The sequence below is a fragment of the Motacilla alba genome, chromosome 2 (genome assembly GCF_015832195.1).
Source record: "Motacilla alba alba isolate MOTALB_02 chromosome 2, Motacilla_alba_V1.0_pri, whole genome shotgun sequence".
Lineage (NCBI taxonomy): Eukaryota > Metazoa > Chordata > Aves > Passeriformes > Motacillidae > Motacilla > Motacilla alba.
The window spans coordinates 32,388,958-32,401,402 of NC_052017.1; the positions used below are offsets into that span (position 1 = coordinate 32,388,958).

The 12,445-nt window shown below is 38.9% G+C and overlaps 1 protein-coding gene across 1 annotated transcript; it reads right to left on the bottom strand.

Moving 5' to 3' along the window:
- Positions 1-672: 672 nt before the first annotated feature.
- Positions 673-4,368, bottom strand: NPVF (neuropeptide VF precursor). The gene is made up of 3 exons (XM_038128372.1): positions 4,194-4,368; positions 2,023-2,395; positions 673-1,148 (listed from the first exon to the last, which is right to left on the bottom strand). Exons 1-3 carry the CDS (start codon positions 4,332-4,334, stop codon positions 1,141-1,143), a joined length of 522 nt encoding a protein of 173 aa, XP_037984300.1. The 5' UTR covers positions 4,335-4,368; the 3' UTR covers positions 673-1,140.
- Positions 4,369-12,445: the final 8,077 nt, after the last annotated feature.

The following is a 12,445-nucleotide window of genomic DNA, read 5'->3' on the forward strand; positions in this document are numbered from 1 at the left end:
AGTCTCATTAACTTTGTGGAGGAATGGCAACTCAGCCTCTGTCCCATCTGTGAATTGATCTGATCAATTTGACAGGGTTTTCTCTAGGTTCTTGTAAAGATATGTGGAATGTAAGGACATCTGGCTATTAGTTTTTCAGCATAAAGACTAAGACAAGAGACAGGAGAAAACGTCAGAAACTCTCAGACATCCAAATCCTGAGGAAGAAGAGGCAACAGGACAGTAGCAAAGAGCAGAACTCCCAGACCACTTCTTGGTGGGACTCGAACAGAACCACCCAATGCCTTGAGGAGGTTCAGCCAGACACTGAATGGACACTGCATGGACACTGTGAACACGGGTGTGTGTGATCTGATAGCAACCCTCAAGCCAGGCTAGCTGGACAGTAGAGTGAGTGATCTGATTGCCAGCAACTGAGGAGTAAAAGGGACCTGGAGGTCTGAGGGCTAAGAACTGGAGAGAGACAGCTTGTCTGGTTCCAAGCTATTGAACAGACTGAGCATCAAAGGGCTGCTGATGAAGGCACCCGTTTGTGTGTGTGATTCTAATGTCAATTTAAAGCTGGACTAGCTGGTGAGCTGAAGAAGAGGTGTAGAAGCCAGCTGTCAGAGAGGCAAGTTGCCTTTCAGATTTATATCTAAGATGACCCATAAAAACCAGGAAAAGTGATTTCTCAACACTTGATTTTCTTTAGCTGCTCATGACACAAAGGCTATCAGCAGTTTTGATCCTGCTTCTCATTGTTATTATTCACAGCATAAGCTTCTTTTTATTTGAACCATGCACCTTTATTAATTTTATGCTTTTAAATTCTGCTTTAAATGCCGTAAATTACACAGCCATTGTTCTGAAATTCAGTTTTACAACCAATAGGACATAAGTAGTGCAGAAATAAATAGAATTTATCCTAGACCACCACTGAAGCAAACTACCACAACAATCACTACAATTACCATTGCCTTATATGTCAAGGGTTTGTACAGAAAAAAAGACATTATGCATACATGAAGGCAGGTTTGCATTTCAATTTGCACATTTCCTTTTGATGACATTCAGTTTTGAAAACACATTGCAGCTTTTCCAAGTCTTTCAGATTCTGTCTTCATAATTTCATTCCAATATTAACGTAACTGTTAGAATTCACATCCCTAAAAATACCAGACAAATAAAACAAAAGCTGTTATAATTAGGTGAGACAGTGAGAAAGGAATGAAAGGAATCAAATTAAATGAGAGAGAACCTTGGCCTCTGATATATTCGTTATCTTTTCTGGCCTGAACTTCTACTTTATTCATGTGTCAGATGGAGGTCAGGGGTAGCCAACTGAAACTTGGTTACAAGACAAATGGGCAGTTCCAGTAAGGCAGCAGTTATGATGAGAAGGACTGTTGCTGAAGAGCTGGTTTAAATTATTCTTAGTAATAGCAGGAAATAGTTTTTCTATGCTGAAAAAAATTCTGGGATGTCACATAAATTTTTCCATGACAACGTGGAATGAAAAATCAAAATCTCAAACATTGTCTGAGTAAGAAAATATGAAAAAAAATAGGATTGGATGAGAAAAAATAATTTCCAGAATGCTGCTGTTCAGCTTGGAATTTTGTCTTTTTTTAACTCTAATTTGCATAAATTTAGAAAATGGAGGAGTGATTTGTGGGTAAGTTTGTAATTTTATAGTGCTGAAATGGGATATTTTAATGATTCTGAATCTTCACCAAAGCTATGACTTTTCAAAATGAAACATGATCTAAAAAAGCATCAAATCTAATCCTGTCATATGAACATTTTCAGATTTGGCTATTTGGCACCTTCTCATTAAAAAAAGGTTTTATAAAAAGATTCTCTACTACTTTTTTATGAGGCTTTTTGATTTGATGAACTGCAATCTTTCTTTTGGCAAATTGAACTCATATTGAAATGCTTAGGAGTATTCCTAGAGGAATTCTAGCTGTATTTAATCATTGCTAATCTATGATTTAATATGCATTTTAATATATGGCTTGAACACTTGTGTAGCATTACCTGGTTTGGATTCCTGAACGTCTCGAGGCAGATTGACAGCCAGTGACTTCCCAAATCTCTGTGGCAAATTTAGAAGTGATTGACTGAAACCTTTCACAAGTGGAGATCTCCCAAGCCTGTGTGATACCTTTGGAGCATGATTAGGTATGCTCTCTCCAAAAGCTCTTCCAAATCTCAGGGGCAAATTAGAAAATGGTTTAATGCTTCTTTCTTCTGGATAATTTCTTCCAAATCTAAGGGGTAAATTAGCAACTGAATTTGGCATCTTGCTTGCTGTAAAAGGGTTCATTTTGATGATCTCTTTTGATCCCCAGTCTTCCATTTCTTCAAAATTGAGACTCCTCTGCTTTTCCTCCAAAATATTATCTTCAATCTAAAGGCAAAAAAATTTGAAAAATGATATGATCATTTTATAGGGCATTACTCCAGTTACCAATGACACAAAGTATTCAATTTCATACCTCCCTAGAAAGCTGCTGGGTAATGGTCTTATCTTTTGGAATATGTAATGTTTTTTGCTAAACTCCATTGTAACGTGAGCTCCTTCATATGGATTACTTCATATGCTGACATTGTCCTGCTTACCTTTTCAGAGCTCTGACCACAAGGGCATATTTCCATATCAGTGTCAGCAAATGGTTCAGCTCAAAGGGTGTCAGTTGGAAATATTTCTGGGCACAAGTGTCAGTATCTGTGCAGTCAGATAAGATAGGACAGCAGTTGCTGTCAGGTCCACATTTGCCACTATCACCACCTGAAGTTCTCTGGAGTGGAAAATGCTGAACATATTTTGTGACTTCACACAGACCCAGACTCTTACTAATCTGGTCTGGATGAACAGGAGGATGGACCAAGCTACTTGAAGGTATAGTTCATTTCTTCCTCAGCATTGGGTGGATGCTTTGGACCCAGTATCCATCCAGGCTGTCAGGCAGGGAAGTGAATGGAAAGGTTTTGGGTCAAGTTCACATCATGCCTGTTCCAGCCTTGCAGCCTAGAGGTTGTCCTGAGTTTTAAATGGCTTTGGTCCTCCACTAGCCCATAAGATACATTGGGAGCTCCTGGGCTCCTAATTTTTGTGTAACCAGCACAAAATACACTTTCTGTATCCATGCTGTCATACAGTGAACTGAGCCTAGTATATTACCTGTCTCATGATCCTGAGGGCAGCTGTTGCCTGAAAAAGAGCTTTATCAGGATGACCCTTCTTATAGAGCAGTATTCTTCCCTCGGCGTACTGAAAATAACTTACTTTTGTGACAAAAATAAGTTTCCAGGACTTAAGAGCAAATACGTACAAATATGGATTTAGATTTAAGTGAAAGACACAAATGCTACTAATCATAATTTCACTTCCTTATCCCTATTTGTCTTCCCTGTGAGCTTTTCTAGTTACTGGCAGAGAACAGTAATGAGCCATTCTAGTTCATATTTCATGATTTAAACTTATTTAAAGTTTATTTAAAACTATCCCTCTGATTGCACCTGCCCTCTACTTCTGGAAGTACATAAAAGATAGTCAGCCAAAGTCCAGAGGATTTGATTAGCATAATTTAATTTGTATTTTGTTTTGAAGGATGTTTATTATACCGATGATGATAAGTCAAAAAGAGAGGTTGGCTACCATTTCCTAGGGAGTATTTGCAGGGAAGACATGAAAAATAATACAGATGAAATGTGCAAATTCCATTTGGCACCTATTGAGACATAATAAATGTGCAACCCTGCAAAGAAATTTTTTATAGGCAATTTCCAGAGTAAAATTTTAAGACCATTAAGTATATTAGATTTAAAATATTCTCTGTTTATCATTATTCTTTGAGTGTTACAAGCATGCCTTTATCTGTTATATTATGTGCATAAAACACCTGACAGGAATATTAATTGAGGATTCACTGTGTAAGTAAGAAGCTTTTCAGAAAAAGTCGCAGCCTAATCACAAAGCTGTACTGCAAGAAAATTGGAACATGAGTTGATTTACGCCATCAATTCATGTGTTTGAGCAGAGGAATTTCTTGAAAAGTTCTTTTGACAAGCTTTTTTCATACTGCTAGTGCTGTAATGCTGAATGCTGTGGAATGAGTTTAGGATAGCCTGTGCCAAAACATCCAGTGTGCTCAGGATCTGACCCACAGTTCCCCCAAACAATGTCATAGTAATACAGATCTTACCTCATAATATTTCTCATCATTGTCTTCTCTGCTCTCCGGCCTGGAGTTCATTGGTTCATTTAGGCACATGCTGTTTGATGTGAGAAAGACCTCTGTAGCTAAAGCAAACAGAATAAACTTCTTGGTTGAAAGGACTTTCATTTTTCTCACGTTAAGCTTACTTAGAGAGCTCAGAATCTGTACAGAAAATAAAACTGCCATCTTTTTATATAATCAGAAAACAAACCAAATTTTTTTTACCATGACATCAGTCTCTACAGCTCCAATTCCCGATATTAATTAGGGAAGTAATTTGAATATATTGGAAGAATGTTGGGAATTTCTTTTGTGAAGCTTCTTAGACAACATAACTCCTTGTTAGGGACACGCTGACTTTACAAATATTTTCTTCTGGTGAAGTATGTCTTAATTAGCTAATTTTGAGAGCCGCAACAGTAGAGATGTACCATAGCCACAATGCTCCATCACTAGTAGACAAAATCACCTTGTTTCTTTCTTTTGTATTGGTGTCCTCAGAAGGACTATGAAAGAAAGCTTTCCCCATGTAAGCATTCTTCTGCTTAAACAATCCTTTCAGACCACGGAATGCTTGTTTATACTTATGTACACCTAGGAACATTTGTCCCATTAAAATCAAGTGTTGTGTATTGGAGTTGTTGATCAGATCCTAAGAGATGTTATGCATCAACATAATGTATTGACGTATGTAATGCCTATGCTCTAAATTTGACATACTAATTTGCATTCAGAATGGGTTAGGTACATGCTTTTAAAACCCTGCCCATAAGGTAAATTTTTTAGAAATTCCAACGTTTATGTTGCATCTATATTTTTCAGGACAAATTTCCAGCAGTGGTTTTTAATCTGCCACTTAGCTGAGCACAGTGAAAGTGCTGGACTGCCCATGCATGTTCTGTCCCAGAAACAGATTCAGGATGCAGACTAAACCTACCCTTAAAGCACACATTGAATTAGTTGCTATATAGGCTGGTGAGCCAGGCTAAAATTAAAAAAAAAGCATATTGTGCTGTTCTTCCATTTGTTATTCCTAAATTCTTGAACTGATTTAAATTAGTACTTAAAATCAGCCCCATATGGAGGAAATTTGATTGCTTGCATTAAGTGCTCACACTGAAAGTTGGACTCTAGGCGTGTTATTTTGCAATTCAACACCAGAGTTGTAAAATGTCCATTCCATCACAGCACTGGCAATGTAGTCCCAAGAGAACATGTTTTATGCTGTGGGCAGCATGGATTATATGGACTGTTTATCTGTTGAGAGACAGTATGTTACTGTCTTTGCTGCACAGTGAAGCTGAGGGATTTGCAGCTAACCTCATTTTTAAATTAAGTTGGCTGTTTTGATGGGTGCATGTCTGCAGTCATTTCTACCTTTGATTCTCTGAAGCTGAGACCCTGAAAGCCAGAAGCAGCCTTCAGAAGGAAATCCCACTGACAGAGCTGGAAGTGAAAAAGGGACGGTTTCTTTTAGATGAACTTCCCCAGGTGGAGAGGGTGTCAAAGATTCTGCTCATTTTTTATGTGACAGAGACCATCAAATTGCTAAAAGAGATGAGAATGGTATCAGTTAGATAAGTTAGTAAGATAATTAGGAGCTCCTGTGAGAAAATAGTGTATTTTAATTATTTACTGGCTTTTGTGAGTCACTTTCCTTTGCTGTTGTACAGTTACATTTACATTTACCTTTTTACATTTACATTTTGTACTCCTTGTTTCTCTGTGGCATGCAATCCTTCTGGCCCTGTCTGATAGCAGAAAAGGTTGAGTTCAAAGACTACAGAATCATAGATGGTTTTGAGTTGGAAAGGACCTCAAAGATAATCTAGTTCCAACCCTCCATGCCATATCTGGGGGCGCTTTCTCCTGGATCAGGTTGCTTTGAGCCCCATCCAAGCTGACCATCCACTTCCAGAGATGGGACATCCACAACTTTTCTTGGCAACTTGTTCCAGTGTCTCACCACCCTCACAGTGAAAAATTTCTTCCCCATGTCTAATCAAAATCCTTGTATTTGGATTAGATATGTTTAAGTTTAAAGCTTTTCTTTATGTTTAAAGATATTCCCCCTTGCCCTTTCACTACAGGCCCTTGTAAGAAGTCTCTCTCCAGCTTCCTTGTAGGCTCCCTTTAGTACTGAAAGGTGGTTAAGGTCTCCCTGGAGCCTTCTCTTCTCCAGGCTGAACAACCCCAACTCTCTCAGCCTGTCTTCATAGGAGAGGTCCTCCAGCCCTCTGATCACCTTCATTGCTCTCCTCTGGACCCACTCCAACAGTGGATGTCCTTATTATGTCAGCATGTCCTTATTATGTCAGCAGGCCAGAGCTTAATAAGACTCCATGTCCTTATTATCCAGGGCCAGAGCTTCATAATTCAGGTGGAATCTCATGAGAGTGGAGTAGAGGGGCAGAGTAACCTCCCTCACCTTCTGACCACACTTCCTTTGATGCAGCCCAGCTTATGGTTGGCTTTCTTGGCTGCAAGATCACTTTTCTGACTCATGTGATGGCAGTAAGCACAGTTCTGTGTGGTCTCAAGGGGCAGTGGTTCCCCTTGCATTCTCTGAGATTGTTCTACAAGGTGCTTTAGAGTGGGATGTGGTAGATAGGGAGGAAAAAGATACCAGTAGTGATTCATGAAGAGGGCTTGCATGAGCACACGTAAACCATGTATGCAAGAAGTAAGAATGCATGATGATGCATTTGTCCTCAGAGTGCCTTGGTATGAGACCTCTTCTCAGAGTAAGTGACTTATTTTCTGTTTTTAAATAATATTCATGGCAGGGAAATGGAATTCTGAGGATACCAAAATTTTGGTGTTTGCAAATCTGAGCCAAATTATTTGGAAAACAGAGGGAATAAAATGTCAGTGGAGAAGACCTCTAGAAGGAGCCCATGTCCTCTTAGTGCTTAGGGCAGGTCAGGGGCAGCAATTGTCTCTTTTCACCAAGGGCTGAATGTGGATTCCTGACTCTCTGGAGCCTCATGTCAGGAGGCTTCAATCTGTGGGAATAGACAGATTTTCCAAGTTCCTTTACTTTATGATAACAATAAAGACATACAATAACAATAAAAAATGCAATTCATACTCTTAATATCTATCTAATGTGGTCATTTACCACTGGGCTTTCCTTTTACCTAGCAGCTGCTTTATGAACCTGTCTAGATCAATGATTTTGCAATTAACTCTGTGAAAATATTTGCCTTCTAAATGTAATAGTATTTGCAATAGCCAAAAATTCTCTCTTACAGTGTTTGGCATAAATACAAATTGTGCTTTCCCTGGACAGAAAAAGAAAATATATTGCTGTTGTCCATGCCAAATCAGGCTTTCTTGACATTTATCTTGTCTCCTATGTATGTTGATTTTCTAATCAACATAAAGTGAAGTTTTCAGGTGTTTTGTAGGCCAGGCAGTCAGGGAGTTGTATGTCTTTGTACTTTTTAATGAATTAATTTGCCTTTGATGGCTCTACATCAGGAACTCCTTGGAAATTTCAAGTCAAGAAATTACAGTGATTGTTCATTACCTTCCTGAGGAAGGACTTGTCAGACCCTACTGCTCAAGTACCAGAATGGATAACATGAGTGCTCTTCATCAATGTGATCATGACTTCAGCAGCAGCATTAGCTGGCCCAGCTGACTTCCAACTGAGGCAGCTGAGGCATCCTGTCATGATCAATTAAAATTATTTATTGGCAGAGGGAAGACACATTTGTTGATGACACATTGTGTTGTAGAAGTGGGATGTTTATTCTTTAATTGCTTCTGCTTGATCCACAAAGGGATCTAGGCACATGGAGGGGAAACAGCTCTGGGTGTTGCTGAAAATCATTTTTGAGTTCTTAGCCTCTGGTCCCACGCTTGTTTTTCCTTGCCATCTTACATCACTTGTCAGCCAAGCTATTCAGAGGACTTCACTGGACTTCTGCTTTTAAAATTCCCCAGTTCAATAGGAATGAGCTGTGCCATCTACATGTGAAAAAAACCTCACAGGCAGTGACAATTTAAGGATTTTCCCACTGGTGCATACTAGAGACTAGGGTAAGGTAGTGTTTGCTCCCAGTTTTCCCTTAATTTAACGTAGGTAGGCACATTTTGGCACAAAGGTAGGAGTATTTTGCGTAGGGGTATAAGAGTAAGGTGGATCTGATCTGTGACAAATTGATGGATATCTACTTTAGAAATTTGACATTAATATGTAATTAGTAGTAATGGCAAAAGTAGCTCAATTTCATAAGCAACTCCATGCACAGTTATTTGATTCCAGTGAAAGAACAAAGTTTTAATATTGCTCTTTTTTCATATGAGAATATACTGATAAATTCTTATCCATTATTAACAACACATTGTGTGAAAATTGCATGTTATATGACTCATGATGCCAATAAGCATCTGTGCATTTCCATAATGATAAATCATTTATAATATATTCATTTTGCCGTTATGTATTATATGACCTATCCTATGGCTCATTTTGAAGTAAGAAGATTTAAAAATTTTTAACTCTTTTCGTTGGCAAGCAATTCTATTCATATTTCACCCATTCCTGTGGTGTGCAGAGGGGTCTGTTTGCTTTGCTGTGTTGTGCTTCAGTTCTGGTGCACAATGCAATGAGTGTTTGCCTGGAATATGTATGACCCCAAGCAGATAGATACACCTCCACTCACTACCCTGACCCTGCATGCAGATGTAGGCCTGGTGTCCCTCTCATACTGATAATAAATATTTCAGTGATCAGGGGAACCAGTGAAGCTTGCTTTCCCATAACTTATTGATCGAATATTAAATGACAGTGGGTAATTTCTGAGGTCCAGTAAGGATTAACCTTACTGTATGATGTCCCTGTGAGCAGTGTCTCTATCCTCTCTTGCTATGCCTGTTATTTCAGAGAGATTTTTTCCCTGCCAAATTTAACTGAACTTGACTGCTAGACTTGAAAATTATCAAGGGTGACTGACAGAAACACACTTATGCGCAGAGAAACAGAGACTTGCCACATTTTGTTAGAAAACCAAATCAGGAATGGCTCTGCTGAAATACCACAGGTATAAAGCCTCAACATCTGTAAATTTGCTATGGACACAGTGATAATTTTGATCTTTATTAATGAGGCATTAGCTCAGCCATTGGGGTTTTGCAGAATAGGAGAACCTACTGTGAATGAATAGGAGAACTTACACCACTGTGAAAGCCCCATTCTTTGTGTACTGTACCTTGGTATGGAAAAATAGCATTTTTGAAACTGCCCTCTCTGATTTGCAGAATCAGACCTTTAGTTTTAAACGACATTTTCCCCTACCTGAGCTTTCCTGTTAGCTGGGTGGTAGGAAACAAAGGACAAATGCATACAAATATCAAGGTACAAGTAATCTCCTTTTTAGGTTAACCCCTATGAATTAATCACTACTGTTAGAAGATATTTCCCCCGTTGATTCCCTGAATACAGACTATAGATGTGTAATTTTACATTTTAATTTTTTTTTCCTTGAGCTTTTGGAGCAGCAGGACAACATGAGAGACTATGAGAGGCTTGAGCTGTTATGGTAACAAGCTGGAAATGACTTTGACTTCTTGGTAAATAAGGTGTGAACAGTAATTCCAGATTGGACAGGTTCTTCAATTATACATTTGTGTTAGTAATAAAATAAACATGTTTTCAATAACATTTGAGATATAAATATCTTCCTTTTTACTAAGTACTCTGCAGAGTGTAATACCATACTTACCAATCTACTATAGCTTGTAGCACTCTTGCCCATTCTTGTCTATTAAAAATTTAACCCGTTTACCATACATTATTAAAAGTGCTTTGGTTGGCTGCAAATCAAGAAAGACTTCATAAAGTCTTACAAAAGCAAGAAATCTGATTAAATATAGAGTGCACAGGCAGCAATGGAAAGTGCATGAGAAAAAAATACATTAAATTATGCCTTAAAAACTCCTTCAGGACTTTAAAAATCATTAGTAGATTTTATTCAAGTTAACAATTAACCAAGGGACTCCTAATAGATTCATTATTCTATGTTTTCCCTTCACTTTTTCAGTTTGAACTTGTTCTAGTTATAGATACAAATACCTTCATCCCTTTTTCAGAATTTTTTTTTCTCAGAAATATTATGCTCTTTTAATAGTTCTTGTATATAAACATATGAGTTTGAAGATTAAATTATACATTAGCTGAATTAGGGGTTGCAGGGACTGATTTTCACTCTAGGGAAAAACATAAACAATTTAGGAGAGGAAACATATTAAGAGAGAACACCTATGTTTTGTGGAGTAAGAAAAAGACTACAAGCACTTTACTGACAAAGCTGGAGAAGCAGGTCCAGCTTGTTTGAGCAAGCCTCCTGCCAGGGCCACCTCCAAGGAAGAGGGTCAGGACCTTCTCAGCTGGTTGAAATAGGGCTGGGGAAGGGAGTTACCAACTTGATGGAAAAGAGACAAGATTAATAGCACATACAGTGGCCCAATTATTGCCAATTTTGTGCAGTTTTTTTGACACTTGTACTGGGTATTGCTGGACAGTTTGGCTGCTTAAGCACTGAAATTCTTATGGTCCTGTGAAAAAAAGAAGAAAGTCACTTTTCTCCCCTACTTTCTCTCCCTCTTAATACTTTTTTTTTTTTAAATTGTGTTTCCCTCTTCATTTGAAATACAGAGGACAGATTCTTGTGAATATCTGATCCTTATGGTGTGACACAGAAAGTTTCTGGGGGAAGACTGGGAATGGTAAGGGGCAAGTCAGTACTGGACCCTTTATGTTCTACCCTCATCTGTGATATCTCAGAGCAGTTGAATGAGGAAAGCCCTTGAAGAAATAAGTAAGGGGGAAAAAGCACTGAGAAGACAAATCTAGAACCTGAATACAGGATGGGACATGCCATTTTCAAATAAAAGGATCTAGAGGAAAACACCAGGGTTACTCAGGTTTAACTGCTGTGCTAGTTTGGGACCCATGTGTACTGACTCAGCTGTGTTCAACCTCACTCTGTTTTGAAGGAGAACACTTTAAAACTGTTACACAAAGGTCCCTAAATTATTATATAATCTGATGTGTGGGAAGGGGCCCATCAGGATCACTGAGTCCAACTTCTGGCCCTGTGGAGGACACACTAAGACTCACACCATGTGCCTGAGAGCATTGTCTAAATCTTTATGGGTAAAAAACATTTATCAGTCCTTCTAGGAGTTATCAGTGGTGTCCAGCATTTCTGGGATGGGCTGACAATGGCCTGGAAGTGTCACTTAAATTCTTGACATATCAGCTTGGGCATCAGGAACTTTTAATAGAATACTGCTCCTCAAAATCCCTATCAAATTCCAAGTCAATTAATTTGCTACTCATTTCCCTGAACCTTGCGCTGATTTTCTAAAAAGACAAAACCAAGGAGTTTTAGTCCTGAAAGCAAAGGTGTTCTGGTGGTGGTTGCTGCACTGTAAGGGAAGCGCTAGGAACAATGAGAGCTGTGTGTGGTGCCAGGGCAGCAAAAGAATCAGAGGCAGAAAGCACAGGAGGAGAAGAGCAAATCTGGACAGTCTGTGCAGGATGTCAACCCAAAGCTTAGTTCCATGCTCTAGAGTATAAGAACAAAGTAAATTTTAAGTTATAGGGCTATAATTCCATTGCTTCATTGTGGTGACTGTATAAGGCCACTTGAGCTCTGCTCTTGTAGTTTATGATTTCCCCACAATCTCCTGGTGGAATTACAGCCCTGTAATTTTTTACAGTAGTGAGCTGCTTATTTTCCTGTTTACGACAGTACCTCACTGGAGAAGTTGGTAATGGTAACCTAGGCCTATCATATAGTCCCTTATACTCTTGCATTTTTTTTGAAGCAAAAATTAAAATTGTTCTTTAGGAGCAGGCTAACAGGCTGGGCATAGAGGAAGGAAGCTCATTTTCTGCCTGTCTATCTCTTTAAAGATTGTTTAATTTAGCAATTATTTGTCTGGATGCAGGAGAGCATAATGACTACGCATTTCACATCTCTGTGTGACAAACAGCTGTAAGACTCCTACTTCCACATATTTTCCTTTCCCTTTCTTGCCCTCCCGCTGTATATTAATTTCTCAATTAAAGCTCATCCCAGCAGCCCCTTGCACAGGATGTCACCGTAATGGAGGGCTGAGGGGAGGTCAGCGTGGATCACCACAGGTGGATGCCAGGACTGAGGAAGAAACAGTTCTTGGGCTTGATCCCACCCTAGCACCATGCCATGGATTTTGGTCCA

Coding starts and splice junctions, on each gene's coding strand:
- NPVF (XM_038128372.1), bottom strand. CDS start 4,334: ATGAAAGTCCTTTCAACCAAGAAGTTTATTCTGTTTGCTTTAGCTACA. Junction 2,396..4,193: donor ATGATGAGAAATATTATGAG/GTAAGATCTGTA, acceptor TTTTGCCTTTAG/ATTGAAGATAATATTTTGGA.